We start from the raw sequence: 23,510 nt of genomic DNA, 5'->3' as shown, positions 1-23,510 counted from the left end.
GCAGTGCAGGCTGGATATCCCAAAACTCCAACACCCCTCAGTGACTTACGAAAACTGGACTTCAGGTTCCCAAGTCATTTTATACTGGCATTTCACATCTCTTTCTGAATTTCTAGAACAAAAATAATTACTATTCCACCAGTAAGGAGTAGAAAGCAATGGTGAAGTTAAATATGGTACATTTAGGGTTTATGTTCCCATGAAACATCTGTCTCAGGAATATAAGTCTCTTACTTTGCCAAGCAAAGACAGAAAAAATCTTATTTAAAGCAACACTATTGAAAAAAGTGTTTTCTCATTACATAGAGTGTTGAACATTACCTTCTAGTACTTGTGTTTCTCCTAATTGTAGTAAAACTATTTTTAAAGTTGTAGAAGTATTTAATGAAAAAAACAGTACAAAAATTGTCTAACCCACAACAAAAAGAGTTCTGCCTACCTACTCTCCCATTCCATCTGATGTATTTTAAACTAGTTCTGAGATAACATTGAATGTTCCAAATATATTTAGCAATGTTAAATATAAATTATGAGCCGGCAGGGCTAGCTACAAAGCATAAGGCTTACTGACACTTTTTTCCTTCATAAAATGAGACTTGTAATTCAATTATGTACTCATAGGGGGAGAAAATGGTGCATGTTCCAGCCAGCAGCTCCCATTGTCCACATGTGCATTCTTGGATCAAACAGATCTAATAATTCCTTGTTAAAGTCATCATTTCCCATTAGATGAGCAACTGTGGCTGGTAAAAGGTAATGGTTACAGTGTGTTACACAATTAACACAGTGTGAAATGAACTGAAATATGTTCTCTAAAGACGATTTTCAATGGAAATGGAGTATTTAGACTGTATATATCAAAAATACACACCCAAATGTGGATTGTACTGAATATTTTTACAAAACTGACAGTGTGCTCAGTCACAGCAGCTCTTATACTACAAATAAAATTAGTATGCTGTCAAAAGCATAGCAAACATTCTTTAGGGCTATGAAAGAGAAAATTTGCATTACAAGAAAATCACTTGAAGTTGTCTGGAAATACATAAATGATGGAAATATTTTCAGGCTTTGTAATGGTTTCTGCCACAAAATGTACTAAAAATTCAGATAATCAGAAGGACTGCAATAGATAATAGCAAGTTTAGTGTAAGTAGAAAGAATTAAGAAAAGAAAATTATATGGGTCTGGGGATAAAAAAAAAAAAAAAAAGAAAGAAAAAAGAAACTAGCAAACTCATAAGTGAAAAGTTTACTGTGTTTTCTACATGGTATGTTCCAAACTATCCTAGAATAACTCAAGTAGTCAGTGAACCACAATATCCAGCAGTTGTGAGCTACAGAGGTGCTTATCATTTCATGCAGTTTCTGCCTCTCAATAAAGAGAGCAGGTTTGGTAGCAGATACCTGATCTGAATTTAAAAAAATAAAAATCCATACCTCTTTTCATGTAGTAGAGCATTTTTACTACCTGTAGGCTAAATGCAATACTGTGGAGTTTAGAGCAATGAAACCATTTAATATCTCACCTGGGTAATGACACACTGCTGGAATTTGATAGAAGGTGCTCCAGAAGATAATGTTGTGAAATTTGTTCTTCAAGGGCATAAATCATTACCAAAACTAGCTGAGACTCTAGAGCCATTTAGACAGGTCTGTATGCAACTGTATCCCTGCTAACAATTCTTGCTTCTCAAATGGATTTATGGGTATAAGGCAGGCTGACCAGGTTAGCACACTGGGAAGGTTAATGTACAAGTGGCAGCGTCTGACCATTTAGACAATTCCTGAAGTACTGTCGTGTTGAACAGAACAAATCTCTAACTCTCAGGTGGCCCTTAGGAATCTTTTGGTGTAAAGAAGCCCCACGTTAGGATCATAAAATCACAAAATGGCTCAGGCTAGAATAGAATCATAGAATCATAGAATCAATCATAGAATCATAGAATCATAGAATATGCTGAGATGGAAGAGATTTCTCAGGATCAACTCCTGGCCCTGTGCAGGACACCACAAGAATCCCACCATGTGCCTGAGAGCATTGTCCAAATGCTTCTTGAACTTAGACTTGGTACTGTGACAGCTTCTCTAGGGAGCCTGTTCAATCACCCTCTGGGTGAAAAAACTTTTCCTGATATTCAACCTAAACCTTCCCTGACTCAGCTTGATTACAAGAGTGAAAAATCTCAAGACACACCCAATAGTGCTGTTGTGGTGAAGTGAGTTTCCTATTATAGAATCATAGAATCATAGTATCATAGAATCATCATAGAAGCATAGAATGGTTTGGGTTGGCAGTGACATTAAAGAACATCTAGTTTCAAGCCCCCTGAAATGAGCAGGGACATCTTACTAGACCAGTTTGCTTAGAGCCACATCTAACCTGGCTTAGAACACTTCCAAGGGTGGGGCAACTCTGGCCAGCCTGTTCCAGTCCCCTCACCACCTTCACAGTAAAGAATTTCTTCCTAATAGCTAATCTAAATGTATTCTTTTGGTTTGAAGCCATTCCTCCTTGTCCTGTCACTCCATGCTCTTGTGAATAGCCTCTTTCCATCTTTCTTGTAGGCTCCTTTCAGATGTTGAAAGACCACAATTAGGTCGTCCTGAAGCCTTCTCTTTCCAGGCTGAACAATCGCAATTCTCTCAGCCTTTCCTCACAGAAGAGGTGCTCCATCCCTCTGGTCATCTTGGCCATCCTCCTCTGGACTCGCTCCAACAGGTCCATGTCCTTCCTGTGCTGGGACCCCAGAGCTGGATGCAGTGTTCCAGGTGGGGTCTCAGCAGAGCAGAGCAGAGGAGCAGAATCCTCTCCCTTGCCCTGCTGGCCACGCTGCTTTGGATGCAGCCTAGCATATGGTTAGCCAGGTGCAAAGATATGGCTAAGCATTTCAGAAGAGGATTTCATAACACTGAGACATACTACATTAGAGAAAATCTGGCTGAATCTCAAACACAGGCAATATAATGCAGATCCCTTACTGCAAAAAAACCAAAGTTCAGATTCCAGTCAGGATGAGATCAGGCCATTAGTAATTAAGTTATATGAAAAGAAAAAAAAGTGATACACCTACATGTGTCTTCCTTTTGGGGCAGGAGGGCTTCTCAGGTGAAGAGATACAGAAGCCAGATGTCGGAAACAAAAATACTTAAAACCAAGAGTCTATCTATACTCTATAATGGAACACAGTACAGTAATCTCCCCTGTAACTACTGGAATAGCATGGCAGGTTTTATTTTCTATTTTTCTGTGTTGCTCTCATGCTAGATTTCTTTTTCATAATTACTCTGTTGCTCTTCTCTTGAGTGTTGCTTCACCGTATACCACTCTGCTTGTCCTTGAGGCTTTCATTTTACAAGCCTGCAAGGTATCAGGTGTTTGATGAGACCAGTTCAGAGAATAATTAGGAGATACACATTTTATCCCATTAATAGGATACAGTAGCACTGAGATAGTTTTTGAGGCACTAGGCAGTATCTCCTTTTCCTTGTCTTTCTCCCTAACTTTCCTTTTTATCCTCCATAATGCACACCTTGAAACTCCCATCTCCATTTAACTAGTTTTTGGGAAAGGGACTGTCTGCTTCTGGCTTCACAGTGGGTGAGATCATATATCCCATTATGCAATTAGTAAGTAATAAATAGCAATAAATAAATAAATAACCATATGACAAACGTCAAAAAACAATGGTTCCATTCCTCCGTTTGCAATCTTTCGAAAGAACACAACTTTTTGTAGGACTGTTTCTTTTGCATTGTCAAGATCACACTCTGTGTTCCCTGGGAATGGGATGAAGAAGTGTTGTTTCAAAGATGAGGAAGAAAAGCCACCACTAAAACATCCATTGACTAGATCTTGTCTCTCAAAAACAGGGAAAGATTTATTCAGCTATCTTGTCTCTTTCAGAAGATTTAGTTAGGTTAGTCTATGAGACAGTTACAACTTTATCTGTAGGCTGTGATGCCTTTGGTTGTAGTAGTATTCATTAAAATCATGGCAGAAAATCCAGAGGCTCCAAAGTGAATCTTATCAAGGATTTTGGTGGTCTTGAGACTGGATATCACATAAACACTCTGATATGCATTTGAGACTGTTCCAAAACTGAGTACTTCAGATAATGTCAGTGCTTTCATATAAGCAAGGAATGTCAGAAATTACAGACCGAAACTTGACCCAGTATGAATACTCAGAAGACTTGATTCCCTCATAGTCTAAATTTGACCTTGTAACTATGCCCTCTGTGAAAATGGTGTTAGGCGACTTGCCTTAACAGTGAAATGATGGAGCATGATATCTCCTTCTATAGCTGAAAATACACACAAAAGAAAATATCTGCTCTTACAAATCAAACACACTGTACCCCTTAGCAGATGATGTCCAGATAGGTAACTTCAAATGATTGGCAGACAGAATTTACAGCCAAATCTCTTAGAAACCAGCAATTTAGTTTCAGTCCACAGACCTTTGAAACTACTCTTCATGACTCAGATCGTCCGTACATGAATTTTTCAATACACTAAGAGCATTTGATAGTTCAAACTAACAAAGAAGAAATTGGCTATAATGATGCTCTTCAACTGCTCTTTTCAGAAACTTCAAAACAATGACGTGTAATTGTAGATGAAAAAAATATTGTCATGTCTCAGCAGAACAGCTTTTGTTCAAGTGGAATATGTGCAATAAAAAGCCCTTACATAATTGTCTATAGTAGTGGTGAAGGGAACAGAGGGAAGTGTGAGGTCCTTCACACAGGTCATGCAGAAATACCTTTAGGTAGGAAAAAGAGGCAGATCTATCTTCTTGCTTTGAACAGCAGGAAGCAGTATTAGTGAGAAGAGACCATATGGATGCATGAGCTGATGCAATTCCACATGGAAAAGCTGTTCTACAGTTGTTGCCTCCTCACAGAAGCCCAGTCCTTGGAAATCAGAGGTTCCACACTGTTTCCTCTTTAGGCTGATACCATACAGGACTAATAACATCAGAAATATAATTAAGTGAAGAGTGGAAAGACCCTCTTCTGACAGAACTTTTGCAGGAAATGAGTTAATTTGTGCCTATCAGGCTGTTAGGCAATTGAGAATAACTGGTATTTTAGTTCCAATACTGAACAACACTGCAAATAAATTCTGAGTATATTGATTAATCAGTGAACAAGTAAATAGAGAGAGAGAGACACTTTCCTCCACTGCAGTGTAAATGGTCTTCCATTTGTTTTTTGATTAAGCTGTAGAGGTTAATTCACAGAAGGACAAATGCACCTTGAAGCCCATCAAGCTTGTCCTTATGATACTGAACCCAAAATTTCATGCTATTCTTTCCTAGCTGACTGACTAAACAGTCCCCTTGAATAGCTAGATCTCCTTCTCCAAAAAACATAGGCCAAAATTGCCCTTGTTAAGTTGCTGTCTATCAGGAGAGGAGGTAAAGCCTACACTTCTTACAATTTCAAACAGTAAAACTCCAGGATACTTGAAAGCTTCTATTCTGCTTAAGTGCTGAAAAATGAATACCTAACATATGCCTAAGCCCTTACACTTTCCTCTTCTTGAAAACCTTGGAGGTGTTCAGAATGGTAGGCTTTTTCAGAGTGCATAGAACAGAAACAAAGAGAAATCATGGTCCTAGAGCATGCAGGTAGAGTGTATAATTCAGCAGAGTAGGGAACACTGAATTTGGAGCTAGGATACATCCTCCAGTTTCTAGGCAAGTGATGTAACCAGATGATTCTCATAGAAATGGTGAGGATGAAGCCTGTATATTTTAAAAGGGAAAACTGTTTTCATTGTTTTGAAGGAAATACAGGAGTGAGGACTGATTCGATTTATACTGCAGCTGTCATGAGATCCAATTAAAAAAAAAAGACATGTCTGAGTGTTTGGAGACAACAGCCCAGGAGATGAAGAAGCAGAAAACTTTTTTTACCAGCAAACTGCAGAAAAAAGAGTGGCATTAAATGAAATCACTTTCTCCGTTCCAGTCCAGGATCTACAAAGTTGTTCATGTACATTTTTACAGCCAGGTGTGAGCTGACTTCACTTATCCTATGGACTTACCTCCCTTCAGCCTGAAAGCTGTGCATATTTATCACCTCAGTGATGTTCTCACATTTAAACCCATCAAAGATGTCTGTTAGCATAGGAGAGTGTGTTAATACAGCTTCCTCCTCACATTTTGATCAGAGCACTGGCAAAATCTCTGCCTGCAAGTAATCAAAGACACCTGGACCTTTGTTTTCACTCTCTACATGTTCTGATAGCCACATTATAACCAGGGGTAAACAGAGAGGTGATAGCTAATAGTAAAACAGTGTAAACAGTAGACATAGGTGAGTTTTGTTTTACAAATATTTGTAGTTAAATTTTTATAAAGAAGGATCAAATTCAGATTAAAACTAAATGATGAAAATTTAATGATGAGAAAACTGAAATAGTATTTAGAGAGATAAAGTCCTTGTTTTGACAAGAAGATACCATTAACATATCTTAGACATGTGGTGTCCATTAAAATGTGGGAGCTTGTCTTAGAGTTATATAAAAGTCATTTTCCCAAACTGGAGCCTCTGATCTAGGCAGGTTTTATTTGTAACGCATACATAATAACAGGCCAGAGGTAACAGGTACTTCTAGTATATTAAAAAATGTCAGCATCAATCCCAAAGAAACTATGAACGGCATTCTCCAAGGAATTATTTCACTCATTAATATGAGAAGGAATTAGGCCTTATTAATTGTCACTGGTTTCAAGAGAAATACTTTTCTGCCTTGACTTTACATGCAAGAATCTACTTAAAGTTTATGACCTTTCTTCATTCCAAAAGCAGATAAATTATAAAAGTAGCTCATTCCCTCAACACATTAAAGGTATCTCTTCTGGTGAATAATTTGTTGAGTCTTCTGTTTAGTCCCCAGTTAATCATTTCTTTAAACTCACGTGATTGCAGTCTAAAAACTGTAACTGTAAAAATGCTATCTTGGTTACTCTGACAATGTTAAGACTCCACCTGTGCCATCTTGTAATGATTTACAATATAATTAAAGACTACAAAGTCTATGAAGAGCTGATGTAACTTTGAAAGGAAAAAAAGGGGGAGTAGACAAGTGCTTTATTGAATACCAAAATTATTTTGATAAATGGGGGGGTTGGTCTGAAATCAATAACAAGAAATTCAATAGAGACAGGTGCAGAGTACTACACTTGGGGCTTGTCTATACAAACAGATTAGTACAGAAAACTAAAGCATGAATTTACAGTACACTTGCTGCTGCATACTAACTTTTCTTGCTGACACTTTGCTAAGCAGTAAGTATAGCTCTCTGTCAGGTCTTCTACTTCACATTTTGCACAGAGCCAGCATTAGTGTAGGCTACAAGCATCCACAGGGGAAGCTGGCGTGGAGCAGCTAGTGTGCTGTAAATTTATACCCTATCTTACTGAAATTTGGTAGTTTAAATTCTACCATAGGCAGAAAAAATCATTGAATGCACAAATAGAAAATGTGGAATTACAGGTTAGACAACCCAACTGCATAAGCAAGTTGTAGTCAGCATAGTCAGTGATAAATGATGAAAAATAATTATGATATTGGTATTACATAGAACACTGTTACTAGTACACAGAAAGAAACAGAAGAGAATTATTCAGATTCTGCTTTTCTCACTGTTGGTGAAATATAAGCCAGAATAGTCTGTTTTCTTTGGAGTTCCACACTTGAAAGGGTAGGCAAATTTTAGAGTAGTCAGAAGAATGCAGTCAAACATGCTGTAAGAACCAAGACTGATAAATCCAAAACAACTATGACTGATGGCTAAGTATGGTAACAGTCTTCAAAGATGTAAAAAAATGCTATAAGACAACTTCCTCCTTAATTTTTCAAGTCCAAGGAGACTTGGAAGAAAATAATTGTTTCATTTACAATTGTGATATTCCATACCAGCAGTTTGGATATGTTGATGTATACCATTCTGAGGGGTACAAGACCAAGGGCAACAATGGAAACAAGGGGAAATGGGTTTGTAACATCAAGACGTTCTAGGAGTGAGTGTAAGAATAGCAGTAAAAAAGTGAAAGTGAGATACTTCAAGATTAGCTTCCTTTGAGAAAAGGGCACAAGAACATACAGTTTGAGAACTAATGAGTTTGGAGACAATTTACCTTGAAAGAACAAGAAATCAACTACACTGGAGGGTCCTAAAAAGTATTCACAGGCAAACACCTTTCCATGTGGTCTAAGCATTCTTGAACCTTTCTCTGGGCAGAAGTTCAGAATTAAACAGCTTTGCAATTCCCTTTAATTTCTTTTTAAACCTGTAGCAGCCATGCTAAAATATAGACCTTCTAGTGATGTGTACTTGGCTCAAATACATTCTTTGCAATTAGCTAGAGAGCAGCAACACCTATTGAGTGAAGCCTGACAGCAAGTGACTGGGACTCTAATTTTATATATGAATATTTATCACCCATTTTTCAGTTTCCCATCTAACTTATCTTCCTCATCTTTGCTATATGTAAAAAGAAATTTTAGTGTTATACTTCTAATCATTGAAAAGAGAAATAAATATGATAATTACAATATATGCAAATTATGCTTATCTTTATATTTGTTCTGTTATTATTCATTTGCATTTGTCTACTTAACTGTCATTCTATGTGCGTCCTAGTTCTCCATATATAATTTTCATTACTGAATGTGTTCTATACTGAATTTACAGCTTGCATGTTACAGCACGTTCAACCCATGTTATATTAGGACCCAGGCAGCCTAAAAAATAAGCCTTTGAGTTGGCTTCATTTCTCTTCCACAAAGACTGCACATAGAAATGATCTTAAACTGAGAGATGAAAAATCAGTACCTTCTAGAAAAAGAGTGGAGAGTAAATGTAAAGTATGCCAACTGGATAAACTAAAAGTTCTGGAAATTTAAGAATTCAAAAGGTCAAAGGGGAGATTACAGTTACAGAAAGTTAGAAAGCCTTCTCTTGAGAACTAGCCATCAGCCTAAGTCATATAAGACTGGCAAAAGGAATCCAGTGTAAAGTCTTTTTAAAAATAATGTTAATAGTATCTGGGGGAGAACAAGACAAAGTGAAAGGAATAGAATAAGCCTACAGGCTGGCAATTACAACTGTGTATTAGTCTTCTACCTAGAAAGATACAAGGAATAGCAGGAAACTAAATGGAAATAGTGTGTATTTCCTAGCAATTATGCAAAATTTTATTACTGATTTGTTCTACCACAGAGCTAATCACTTTGCCTTTAGTGATATTTAGACACAGGCAACAATTTTTTTACATTAGTTCCCATCCCTATGAATAAAGTAACTACATTTTTTTCATGGCATACTTAAATCTTTACCTGAGTATTAGTTACAGGTATGACTACCACTTGTTACTTAGTACTTCTAAATGAGTTTATGCAATCACCTCATTAGCTCAATTTTTAATAGAATACATAATTATATATTTCATCTGCTCCTATGTGTAAACACATCAGTGAGCACTACTCACATCTGATCTGGAGCAGACAGAAGGACTTCAAACATAGAGCAAGAATAAACACACCAAGCAGGGAAGAAGGCAGACCAGAAATCAATCAGAAAAGAATAAAATATTTCCTATCTATATGACATCACAGCAGTTAGCTGGAAGTCTAAGTAATGTGCTAATGAAGTTCACAGGCAATTCTTACATCTGTGAGGTTAGAAGTGTATTAAAAATGGGTCTAAAGAGGTAGACTTGCATGAAGTAGCGGCAAAGGAAAGTAGTCACAAATACATCTGAAGACTGCTACTTCAAAACTCAAATGAGAAGGAGCATTGGAAAGCAGTATAATTAAGACTGGCTTCTATTAGAAATAATAGTGGAGAGCTCATTAGCAGTAAATTTTTTGCAGTTTGGGACCTGAGAGATACCATTGTAACTATGAATAGGAAGGAATTTCATTAGAGAAAGGTGATGAGACTCTTTATCATTGGAATTCCATCTAAAATACTGCATTCATTTTGTAGTCTTTAACTGTAACAGAGATTGAGGAAATGGGAGTTGTTCTGAAAAGACTCACACAGTTCTTTTGGAGTGGTTAATGAAAAGCAACTATACAGGTAATACTTGTGCAATTAGCAAAAGGAACTAAATTGGGCAAATTTGTGTGATTCCCATGAATAAATGAAAGGGATCTTTTTACCTCAGTAGGAGGAAAAGCCTTCTTTTGGGAGTGTAAATTCAGTAACAGCATAGTCTGCAGGGTAAAAAGTAGAAACTTGTTCAACATTTTTAGAAGAATAGTAGAAGAATTTTTAGAAAATAATACTTCGCTGAAAAATGAGAGATTACTTACTAAAACATTTCTCGGAGTAATGGCTTTAATTAAAGAAATTGTATGTCCCTGATGTGCACAGGAGATGTTATAATTCCATAAAATGGGATAGTACTGAAAAATTTTGGTGAGATCTTGAGAAAAATACAGGCCAAAATTTGTGAGTATTGATCCTGTTTTCTGAAGGGCTTACTTACAGCTAACTTACTGAAGTGCATCAGCTAAAGGTTTCAGAAATTTTTTCTCAAGTCATGGAAGATTCATGTGGGAATTAATCTGATACACAATTTGTGTTGCTACTGTCTGTCCACCTTATTAACTAGACATGACCTACAGGTCATTAGCATAATAAAGACTAGAGCACTTAATATCATACAGCTATATATCAGTTTGTTTCATAGAGTTTATGAGTGAACTCCACTGGAGTGTTAAAGTGAATCATGGCTAGATAAATGCATTTCTTATGCCTCTACATTTAAACAAATACAAACACAAAACCAGAAACAGACAAACACAACAAAATTAACATACAATGAACTCGAGATGACCACAGTCCTGCCAGTCAAGTTCTATTATTTCTGGTTTGTTTACTACCAGCAATCACAGTTCTGGATTCCACATATAGCCAGTTGAAAAGAATTCCAGAGTACTTGCCTCTGGAAAGAGTATGTTGCAACTGTAGAAACTTCTGTGCAAAAAATTCCATGTTTATTTCCAAGACCTCCCCACTCTTTGACTAATCAAAATACTTTACTTTCACAATAGAAATTTAAAAATGCTTCATAAATATGTCGTAATAAATTTAACAATTATAGATAGCTATTGGATAGTGGAAGAATTAATATGACTTTTTGTTTACACTCCATAAGTGACCTCATTTTTCCTTACCCTACCTGTTTCTAAGTAGGTTTTTGCATCTCATTATATATTTTCTGTGACCTAGATGAGGAACTAAAGATCTCATGTTATTTATGCCTCTGCCAAGTCTGGTTTTACTTATTTGTGATGAACAGGTCTGTAAGTACTTTTGGCTTTTCCCAGAAACTCAGTAGCCCTTTCATAAAATACTGATTTACTTTTTGAAATGTTTAATTTCCACATCTTCACTGATGTGTATGAACTGCTTCAACTTTATAAATTTTCTTTTGGTGCCTCTAATTTCTTGTTAACAACAGGCAGAAGTTCATTTCACACACCACGTAAGCCTTCCCTCACAGCAATATCTCTACTTGATACATGGCTGAGGTATAGTTTGAACTAGGAATAAATCCCAAATATGCTCCATCTTCCCAAATTCCTTCTTTGACAATGGGACTATGGCTCTCTTAGAATAAAAGTTCAGGTGAGTCTTTGGCTTGCTCCTGATGTAAAGCACCTACAAAAAATTACTTTCTTTATCCCAGAGGCAAATTAAGATAAAGGATTCAAAATTATGTATACCATTCACAGAACATCAGTCCAAGCTCAAGCAGAGACTCACCAGCTGTGTCCTTCAAAGAAGAATTAAAAATTGCATAGGTATTTTCCAATGAGAAAATAAATTCCTGTACAAAACAAAGTAATCTGCTTGCTGGTTTGGGTAATTTAACAAAGTAGCACAGAATACAGGAAACAATGAAAAAAATTAATTTTAACTTTAAAATGCATCAATGATTTTGAAGGGATAATGCTACAAGTATTAGATCATATTATCAGGTGCATAGTAGCCAAGGAAATACAATATTCCCATAGTCCCATAGTCCCACAATTTATTGTATCTTTACAAATGACAGTTTTATTTTTAATGAGTGCTCCTCTCACAAGCAGTAAAAAGTGTTAACCATATCCATGGATATTTAGTTTGTCAAATTGATCCAGAAAATTTTTAATCTGCCAATTTACCAACATTTTAGTAAGATACTGCCCAATTAAAAAAAAAAAAACGAAAAAAGGAAAATATTTTTTTATTATAAAATAGTCTGTTCTTCCACTGTCAAAATATTTTTTGGAAATAGTATTCATATTCATAAACTAAAGTGGTAACCATAACTAATCAGAAGGGCCAAGAGTGCTTGTATTTCATTGATGTATGTATGAGATTTTAAAAATAGTTCTTTTTTGGGAACTGTGTATATTTAACAAAAAAAAAAAAATCAGAAACAGTATGCTTCAAATTTATAAGTAAAGGGTTCACAAGAACTCTGCAGTACACTGTCTTGAAAATTAGGCATTCTTGGCATCAAAACCATTCCCAAACAGGTATTGTATACATTGTATATTATGCAGGTCCTAGCACAACAGATCCTTGATGCAGCCATTTGGGGTCTCTGGCAGTCCTAAGACACACAGTTGAGCACAAATCACTAGAGAAAAGCTTTTCTTCCTTTTCTAGATGCAGTCAGATACAATTTTACTACCTCTGCCACAGAAGGACAGAAGGACCCACAAGATGCCGAGACTGAGGCTCATTGTCTTCTGTTGAAGAATAATTCTTCAGATCAGTTGCCTAAGCCTAGTATTCTAACAGATTTGCAATTTGCACCACAGGATTCAGAACTCATGAGGATATCATGACTTAATCAAGGTAAAACTGACCTCTGACCAAATGGATGAATAGTATTACATAAATTTCTAGGCTAACATGTACAAGGACACTACAATACTTCCATTGTGCTCTCATACAAAAGGGAGTTGGAATATTTCTAATTTTACTGTAAATTACTACCATAATTTTCAACAGTTTCTGACATCATTACTTTTTAAGTAAGGGGAAACTTTGAAAAACCATGTCTGTGTAAAGATGAATTTGTTAGTTTGCTTACTGTCAGTGTAAGAAGAAAAAGAGAGAAAGGGATAAAATTTTACAAGTGATTTCATAAGGAGAGAAGATAGTATATTTTCTGCACCATGCTGAAATATTTTGATAAAATTAACAAGTGAAAGCCTTACAGGTTTCACCATTGTTTAGAACTTTGATCAGTGATTTTTGCAGGTTTTTTTGCAAACTACCCATTTCCTATATCTTCGATTCCTTTTTTCAAAAGCACAGGAACTGACACATAAATATCACTGATCCACACAAGGCAACTTTAATATACTAATACTTGCTCATGTGCATGATCCATGTATTTTTCCACCAGAAATTATTGATTCCATTAAAATATCTCTATTTGTGATTTCTCTACAAAGTGAAAATAAGAGCCAAAGAATGACTTAAAAGTTTTTTTTAAAAAAAAGGTGAACAGAAACAGTCTCTTCACTTCTTAAAAATAAGTGACTTAATCTTCTTTAATCCTAAAAATATATCTTTAGAGATATACATCTTTATTACTTCTAGAATTAGTGAGTTATAGAGTGGCAACATTTGCCTGGCCTAGCACTCCATTAAGGCATTGTTCATGTGCAAGACCCAGATACCCATACATACATTATTTAACTGACTTAACACATTCATGTTCATTAAAATCCTTTTTCAAATGACAAAACCAAAAACATTCTTTAACAAAATTAGTAAACACAGAATGTTTCCCAAAAAGATTGAATGAAATGCAGTGAACTAGCACCTAAGTAATACATTATCTATTCTGATATTAAATCACTGTTTCACAACTCAATCACCAAAAGAACTCTTTCAAGTTCAAACTCAAAAATGCCTATGAAGAATAGCAAATTCTTCAAAGGCATAGGACTAATTAATAGTATGACTGACTGTGACAGAGGCAGACAAAATACCAACAACCACAGTTAATAGGATCAAAACCATTGCATGATGAATAGTTCCTTTTTCTATGGATTTTACCTGAAAAGCGGACAAATATTTATATATGAACAGAATGCGTATATTGCATATATTTATGGGAAGTTTTAAAAAATATAGAAAATAATGAAACTGTACCAGCAATAGTATTTCACATCCATTTTCCAGGTATATAAACGAACCATGTTAATGCTCAATTGTAATACAGATTGCTAAAATTGTTAATCATATTTAACACTGGAGTTCTACAGACTATTAAATAGAAATTTATATTGAAATCAATAGCAAAATTCCCATTGATTTAATAGACCCAAGATATAACTATTGGCAGCAACACAAATTGCTTTATGGTATATATTCATAACAATTACTTTTCATAGAGCACAAGGGATAAACACTACCAGTTTAATCATAATCCCTGTCCAAGGAAAAAATTGTGTATCTCAGCATATTCCTGAATGAGATCAGAATAGGGACTACATGGCTTGGAAAATTTCTTTCTCCAAATCTGCACACGGTCCAGGGTCACAAGTTTGTCCTGGGAAATGTCATACATAATGAAGAAATTCCCACAAGTGTATCAATTCAAAGAAGCCAAAGCAATAATAATATGAAAGTCTCCTCTCCTACTGGTACATCAGTGGGAGAAACATTTACTTTCAATAATGTTATCCATTTGCTTTGTTCCATTCTCATTTAGGTTCTGCACATTTCAGCAAGAGAGGTCCTCAACTGGTAGTTGTTTCAAACTTTTCAGTTCTTGAAACATTAGTGGAGTTTTTACTGGGATTTTGGAGAAGCTGTTCATAATGCTGCACAGAGTTGGAAGCTGACCCATATCTGCATTCACAGCTTTGACCCAAGGGCACAGAACCCGGGGACGAGGGTGATAGGGGGAAGAAAACATTTCCAGGAATGACAATTCTGAAAGATATGATATGATAGGATATACTGAGTTCTTCTTTGGGCAGCCTTCTTTTAGGCATGGACTTCTTACAGTTGCTGGTTTTCTGGATGTTGGGGGTAAAGTATGCCACTATCCACAAAAAAAAATATATATATAAAAGCTATGAGCTTTTTCTTTATAGGAAGAAAATTCCCTAGTACCATAAAAAGGGATCTCTTCATTCCATAGAGATCAGTACCTCAGAGGAGGCTAGAATTAAGGCAAAGACAGGCCTTTGTACACAGAGAGTGGCTCTATGTTTTCCCACTTCTAAATTATAATGACTCATTTTAAACAAAACCCTGCACCTGTAATTTCTTATCAGAGTGGGGGCTTCTGCTTGAGCTAGCAAGACCTTCAGTAATCAGATCTGCTTGCTAGGAAGAGGGCTAGAGAAATTTTTATGTATTCAACATATATATGTATTTGCATACACTCACACACACATGTACTTATACACGCACAAATATGCACACACACAAATTTATAAATAGATGTCTATATATGTACATATGCAAAGAGACAATATTGAAAATCATATTAGACTTGGAGTGTTACCCGCTTGTCAGAACTCTTTAAACTACTATCTACACAGTACATATTGAAACTCAACTTTAAGATTTTTTATTTTTATGTACAGTTCATTTTTTTCCTCTGGAAATAAAATATCTAAATACAGACAGACTGTAATGTTGTATATGTATAGCTTTCAACAATACTTTAGCTGAATAAATGCTTTGTACATAGTTCTGTCTTTTAATGGAGTTTACAGCTACATTGATAAAATGGATTCCTCATTTCCTTGATTGTTTTAACCAATAACAAGCAGAGAGACAATTACAAGTTAATATTAATAAGCAGCTCAAATAACACTGGTTAAATTATGTACAATACAAACCATTCATACAAATGAAGACTAGGATATTGAATTTGTTACAATATTTTGTAATAAAGATAAGACAGCCACTTATAACTTACATGTTCTCCATCAGGCATTTTCGTTCTTAGAGATCAGTTGCAGTTTTTAAGTAGTTTAGCTGGCCTAAACTCAAACAAGTTTAAAGAATCAGAGCTTAAAGAGTCAGAGAAACATTAAAACAGAATGTCTGCTCACATGTAAATTCCAAATGTTTGCCCATCTTTACTAGAAACAGGCTTGTTCCATGGAAAAAGAGCCACCACCACCACCTTGAATGTGCCTACTGTGTGCTGGGAAAAAGTCATGACACTTTGCTGTGTTCATATAATAGGGAATACTGAACTCTAAACACACGTTTTCCCCATTTTTTACAAGTATTTACTCCTACAGTATTATTTACCAGTACAGCTACTCCAAGCAGTAGAATGCATGAGTGGGGATTATTGATTGGCATGTACTCAAAGGACTTTCAAGGAGATTTCCATAACAGTCTGCATTAGAAACCTTGTACTGTCTAGTTAATCCATTTTGCTTGATGATAGGTTATGCTGAATCCTTAGATATCAGACAATGAAAGATTTCTTAACAGGAATCTCAATAATGTGCGCCGAGAAGTGTGTGTGTCTCTGTGTATGTGTATGGTTTTATTTCAAATCCATAGTGATTTACACCTAGATTGATACATGGAGCTTACTGGGTAAAAATTACATTAGATTGTTTTCCACTAACATATTTGTAGCCATTTGACAGCAGCAGCAGCAGGTAGACACATTCCAGGAAATAGATATGGCCTTCCTCCTTGAGGTTACAGCCCTGTCATTCGACCTCTTTTATTCCCCAGGCTTCAGTCTCAGACACGAGTTGGTCCTCACCCTGAAGGGAAGTAGGGTGTGTCACTGTGGTAGTTGTAATCAGGACACACTTTCTGTACTAGTTTATAATCTGTACTATAAAAGGAAATGTAAATACAGATTACTTTAAAGGGCTTGGAGCAGAGCCATGACACGTGACTCTGGGTCTGCTCCTGATAACAGGTTTTTGAAGGGTCATAGTTGCAGAGTGTATTCTTGGTAGCCTTGTCAACCTTTTCATACTCGATTCGACAGTTAAAGGACTTGGAATCTTTGGCATCAATCACTGTCTGTTGTGCCAAGTCAAATTCCACTATTTTCGTAGGGGGCACTAGGCTCACAGATACATTCCCTTGACCAGTGGAGTTATGCCTGAAGTAAACACTAAACGTCCCATTGCCATGGTCAACGATTTTCCCTGTTATTAATAGATTTAGCTTCACAGTCTTGATGTTGGAATGAAAATCTCCCCAGCCAAACATTTTCTTAAATTTCCCAGTCTTGACGATGGGTCGTCTCTTTGCTCTGGGCCGAGGCTCTTGCAGATCTGTGGAGTTCCTCAGCCAGTCCCAGAGATCCTGCTCAGAATAAGTTTCTGGGGCATCATATCGCAGGTCCAAATCTGTATCATTTTCCTTTCCACGAAAAGTCTGTGACAGCAGTCGGCTGATGGACAAGTCTTTGCTACTTTCCGTCCATATGTGCTTTAGTGTGGATTTGGAGCTTCCTGATTTTAGAAGTTCTGTTTTTCCTCCATTTGTTAAATTTGCACAGGTAACCTGAAAAAGAAGGGAAGAAGAAAGAAACAATATATTTAGATATGTGATACAAAACCTATCATTTCCACCTGAGACCAAAAAGACCAGATTTCCAAATCATAGAGAAATACTTTTTTGAGAAATTAAATCATATCATGCTACTTAGTAAACTAAGAGAAATGTCTGTTTTCCTCCACTTTCCGAGTAGTTATTACTAAGTTCTCCTTTGCCAGTTTTTTACGTTGGACTTTAGATTTAATCTGAGACATTCACATTATTCTTCTGTTGTGATGTCTGTAAGTGATGAGTGTGTAATGAATTACTACAAAAACTGACGTACACAGTCTTGTCATCCTTCAGGCTGTATGTGGCTGTATGTGGCATCTCACAGTTCTTGCTTGAATGTTCACTCTGCAAAGTTGCTGTGTCTTCCACCGTCAGAGTCACATTCATTTATTTTTGCTGCCCCTGGAGTCCACTGTCAGGGTGCTGTCTGGGTGGTGCCAGCCTGACCGTGCTTGGAGTCCATGTCATTATGAATCTAATAATAATAATACAATTTCCCTACTCCTTTTATGAATACTCATTGGTCTGTGTTCTTGACTGGGACCTTCAGTCACAACTACAATATAAATAACAGAATAATTAAAATTTTAATGAGTTTTGAGTCGACAGCTGTACATACTGTGTACTCCACATCAGTTAATGCAGGAGAAGTCACAGCCTTTTCTAATAATCCCTTACAGGCAGCTACTGATTTGTCTTGTCTGTATCTGGTATGACAAGCATTTCTCCTTCCTCGCTTCACTTCTTTTTTCACCATTTCCTCCCCAAATTAAATAGTGATCTGTGTAAGACAGAAAGCCTTCTGTGTATTTACAAAAAATAAAAAATATATATAGGCACCAATTTAAAAGCAGTAATAAAAAAAATCCTGCAAAATCAAATTTTAAAGAACACAAAATCTTGCACCAAGTTCCAACAAAATCATATATTTCAGACATAGTTTTTCACAAAATTTACTGTTAGAGCAATTTGTCTTATTTATATATTTTCTCTTTGCTTTAATTGAGTGGAAAACAGAGAACAGATGCAGTCTCACAGCTGTCTAACATGCAGCACTGGCAGAGAGCTCTGACAGAGCGGAGCTGGGAGGACTAGAATTCATGCAGGCAGTGAGTGGATGGAAAGGGGCTGACAATGTGTGTAGTCCCATTCCCCCTAAAATTTGCACCACACACTGCCCGATTTTTTAACATTTGCACTGTTCTGAAGAGGCCATCAAGTCTCTTATTTCCTTTTTCATGGCTACAAATGAGATTTCAAATATTCCTCTGTGTTTTGGCACTGATTTATGTGCTTCTATCATACTTGCAGTTATATCTTTCTCTTCACTTAAAAATGAATTAAGTGCATTCCATACCCAGGAAACCCATTGGAAACCAGAGAGTATTTAAATCATGTCCCCTCCCTACTGTACAACTGGAGGTATATGTCACAGAGGATATCTATCACAGCATGGCCTTTTCATTTCTTAACAGTCATGAAATTGAAACACACTTTCATTAACTTCAGTAGTTTTTCAAGGTCATTTGAAGGCACATACATAAAATCAGTCTAAATTGTCCTAATACACTGATCAGATAAGAGATCTGCCCCCAGCCTTTTACAGCAGATAAATAGGTAAATAAATCTGTCACATCCTACACTATACCTCCGCAGTCTATTTCATGTGGGGCCAGTAAGGATAATAGATAAAATATGGATTTAATTCAGGATTTTGCCAAAGAAACGACTTCCCCCTCTTTTGAATGGACAGAAGGATTAAAACACAGACTAGCATTTTGATAGCCAGTTCATAGCTGCATCTTAGCAATAACACAGTAGGCCAGGAGAGAAGCTGTAATAAAATGCACTGATGGTGCTCTGGTTAATGAAGCAGCAACGAAGATGTCACAGGGAGAGAGAAAGAGACTCAGAATATATTTTTTTTTCTATGGCATATGGGGAAGGAGGGCAAAAATAAGAAAAGAACTGTGGTTAAAAGGAAAAATTTGACTGTCTAGCACGAATCTGTCAACCTACAATGAATCTAAGCAGTTAGCTAGCACAGCTAGCAAACCAGCAATCTGTAGGTGGGATACAGACTGCTTACCACTCTCGTTTTCTTTGCTTACAGTTTATTTTTCCTTTGTTTTTTTTTCTTCATATAATGATTTACATTTCATAGGATTAGACTACCAGTTCCATGTAACAACATGTAGAGTATAAAAACCTATAAAACAGAAGGTATCTCTTTTTTTCAGATATACAAAACTGAAGGCTCAGGAAAGGGAGGAGTTATTTTCTGAAATGATTGATGACTGATCCAATACATGTGGTTTTTTGAAAGCCAGCATATTTAATGGAAATGGATGATTTAGACTCCATGCATTCTATACTGCTTCATACCCAATCTAACAAATACAATTTATTGTTACTGTCATTGACTATGTAATACCTGAAAGACTTCTGGTTGGGCAGGTAGCCCTGAGACCTCTGTTTGTGATTTAGTGTGGGTAACTGTTGCTTCCATGAGTAAAGGTCTGAACCTGCCCTTCCTAGTCAAGAGTCTGTGCAAGCACTAAAAAAGCAGCCCTCAAGGGTTAATAAAAAAGCTCTAGATCTCATTGTTCTTCACTAACATTTTCCATCTAACTGCTCTTTTATATACTGCTAGTATACTATATGCTATAGAAAGTATCCTCAGAGACTCACACACCCAATAACAGAGAGCATTGCTGTGTAATAGAATTTCTGCAAATGCAGCAGTTCTTTCACGTGAACTGATTCAGTTTTCTTCGATCTCTCTTCCCAAAAATAAGGCTACAATAATACAAGAAAGAGCATGCAAAAGCATGAGGTTTTGTACTTAGCATTGTGAACCTGAAACATAGACCTATTTTTAGGGGTGCGTGGAAAAAGAGCCAATTTAAAGTCAGTAATAAAACACTGAGCAGCATAATTTATGTGGTGGTTTTATTGTCCTCTTCCTTGAAGATAAAATTCAGAAACTTGCATATTCTACCTTATCAATTAGTTAACTATAGCCAAGTGTCACTCCTAGACAAAACATTGAAAAGCTTGCCCCAATTTTAATGGCTCTGTCTAGGATGGAGTTCATTTTCTTCATAGCAGCTCATATGGTGCTGTGGTTTAGACTTTTGACCCAAATGCTGGTAACACACTAACGTTCAAGCTCTGGCTGAACAGTTTGTACAGCACCAAGACCTTCTCTGTTTCTCTCTCAGCCCCTCAAGTGAATAGACTGGGGGGGGTGCACAATGGATTGGGAATGGACACAACTGAGCAGAGAACCTGAATTAACCAGAGATACTCCATAATATGTAGCATCATGCTTAGCAATTAAAAGGAAGTGTCAGGGGTTTAGAGGGGGGTAGACATCTTTTGTTCAGGAACTGGTTGGTCATCATTCTACCCACTGGAGTTGGTTGTGTGTTGAGTGTTGCCTTTGCATCCTGTGTTCTGGTTTGTTTTCTTTTTTTCTCTCTTCTAGTATTTATCCTTCTACTATTTATCCTTCACCTATTAAACTTTTCTTTATCTTGATCCCCAAGTTTTCGTGCTTTTGTTCTTCTGTTCCTCTTCCCTGTCCCACTGGGGAAAGGGGGAGAGTAAACAAAGAACTGTGAGGTGCTTAGCTGCTCACCAGTGTTAACCCAAAACACCACTGCAGTGCAATAAATCAAGGTTGCAAAAGGGCTGAGTAGGGGGATTTCCTCCACGACTGCACAGCCAGGAGTGGTTCTGAATGATGATGATGGCAGAAATGTTGATTTAGAAAAATAGTAAGGAGCAAAAAAATTTAGAAGTTCTTATCTAGTGCTACAAGCATCATTGGGAAAGCACTTATTAAGCATGGCAGACTGATATTTGGTTCTGGTCTTGTACTTTTACCGGAAAGTATGGATTTCCACTACCTACTGATATCAAAAAGGCACCAGGAGCTTTTACAACTGCCTAGTAACTCTTTTACAACAAATACTGACAAATTGTTGTTCCATTTCTTCTACTTCTTCTTTGAAGAAGGAAATACAGTGGTTTCATTGGGCACAATATCCAAAAACATCATTAAAAAGACACAGGAATTGATCTGTAATTAATTTTTTTAATCCATTAAAATAGAATACTCTATTCATTTTCTTTAACTTCATGTTAACTTCATGTTTAACTTCATTAAGCATATTTTAATTAATATATGTAGTTCTTTTAGGACTTCCTAAAGGATAGGCAGTTCATTTGTCTCAGAAATTTTGGAGTTCTCTTTCAAGACACTGTGCCCTAAATGCTTTGCCAAGTCAAACCTGAACAATTGGAGCAGAAGAAATGAAGTTAAAAAGGAATTTCAGGAAACTATGAAGGCCTCAAGTGGTGATTCAGGTCCTCTTCTCAGTAATGAGAGGTTGAGTAAAATCAACCATAGGTATATTAACATTAATTTAAGACTGATCAATTTGAGATTTTAAAAAATAGTAATTCAAAAAGGTACAGAACGCATCTTGATTTCTCACTCTTCTCCTTTTATTCTAGCTCTAATACAGTTCATCACCTATAATTACAGTATTGGTTCAGAAATTATGCATTTATTCCTCTGAATATATGACTACTTGAGAGCAAAGGAAAATGCAAACAAACAATCTAATACTCAAGGTGGAAAATCTCTCTCTTCAGGTAAATAACTAATCAAAAGCCAAGATTGTTTTTATTGGCATAGCACTGTAAGAATTTGGCAGCACTGTGTTTGCAAATGCTCTGTATAAAAGAACAGAATTTTCTTTCTTCGTTAAGATATCTCAGATACAACATAGGTAGGAGAATACTGTTGGACATTACAATAAGTTGGACCATTATCAAGGCGTGACAGCACTCAGAAAGTTTTCACTGAATCCGGAGTCCTTATGTTCATCCTGTTTATGCAATGGGTGGAGGGAAAACAAGACTGAGTTTACTCTTCCATTTAGATCAGTTTTTCTTCCTGCAGCTGTCTACACATTGTACAAAGTTACCAGTGGCATGGAAACATTTTATTCAGTGAAAAATTTCCAAAAAAGTCAAAGTCAATATTCTGCAGATATTTGATAATAAAAAAAGAAACTGAGAATGCAAGTTAATGGAGATATTATTTTAATGGGAGAGAGTAAAACACACTGAAGGACTTGTGCCTGTTAAAATGGACACTTTGGAAAGGGAGGACAAACATGGAAAACCACATACATGGATATTTCACAGAAACAGGCCTCTCTGGTTTTAACTTACAAACCTTTTGGCTGCACAACATGAAAAGAATAAGGATGTGTGTCAGTCATCCAAAAAAATCTGCAAACTCATATGAGTCTGACAAACAGAACAGTATCTCATGATCTACTGTGTCAAATGAGAACTCAAAAGTGGCTATGCAGGATCAAACCAAAGATTCAGTTAGAAAAATCATGATGTCTCCAACAGCAACTATAAGAGATGCTTGGTGAAGAGCAAGAACATGGCAAGCATATTAGAGACCCCTGATTTCTTCTCAGCTGTCCAATAATTCAGTTTCCTCTGCTGATGCCAGGTTCTTTAAGGCATCAGCTAGATATTGTTTCTGTACACATTTTCTGTTTCATCATTTCTCTTTCAATTGATAAAATATTATGCTATCTCATGTAAAATCTGTAAACTGAAGGACCAAATGAGTTTTCTGTTTCAGTAACTAAACAGACTGATCTTCTGTGCATGTGTTCACTTTGACCCTTTGTAAACTTTTAACATTCATAAGGTACTTACTTCAGCAATGAGTTCCACAGCTCTACTTCCTCTTACTGTTTGTTTTGAACCTGGTTCCTGACACCTTCTTTGAGAACCCTTCAGATGGACAATTCTGTCTCTATCCAAATTTCCCATGCTCCTCCTTAATTTTCTTTGCTGCTATGATTTAAGTATTTTTTC

At 36.4% G+C, this 23,510-nt stretch overlaps 1 protein-coding gene across 1 annotated transcript in view; it reads right to left on the bottom strand.

Moving 5' to 3' along the window:
• Positions 1-15,674: 15,674 nt before the first annotated feature.
• Positions 15,675-23,510, bottom strand: part of LOC138105655 (neurexophilin-1) — a 138,309-nt gene continuing 130,473 nt past the window's right edge. Inside the window, exon 2 of the mRNA XM_069005776.1 lies at positions 15,675-17,546. Coding sequence (XP_068861877.1) covers positions 16,785-17,546 — 762 coding nt within the window. The 3' untranslated portion in view covers positions 15,675-16,784. The remainder of the gene's footprint in view (positions 17,547-23,510) is intronic.

This window comes from Aphelocoma coerulescens, chromosome 2, assembly GCF_041296385.1.
Source record: "Aphelocoma coerulescens isolate FSJ_1873_10779 chromosome 2, UR_Acoe_1.0, whole genome shotgun sequence".
NCBI classification, from domain to species: Eukaryota; Metazoa; Chordata; class Aves; order Passeriformes; family Corvidae; genus Aphelocoma; species Aphelocoma coerulescens.
The sequence above is the reverse complement of the archived record's forward strand: the minus strand, read 5'-3'. Positions and strand labels throughout refer to the sequence as shown.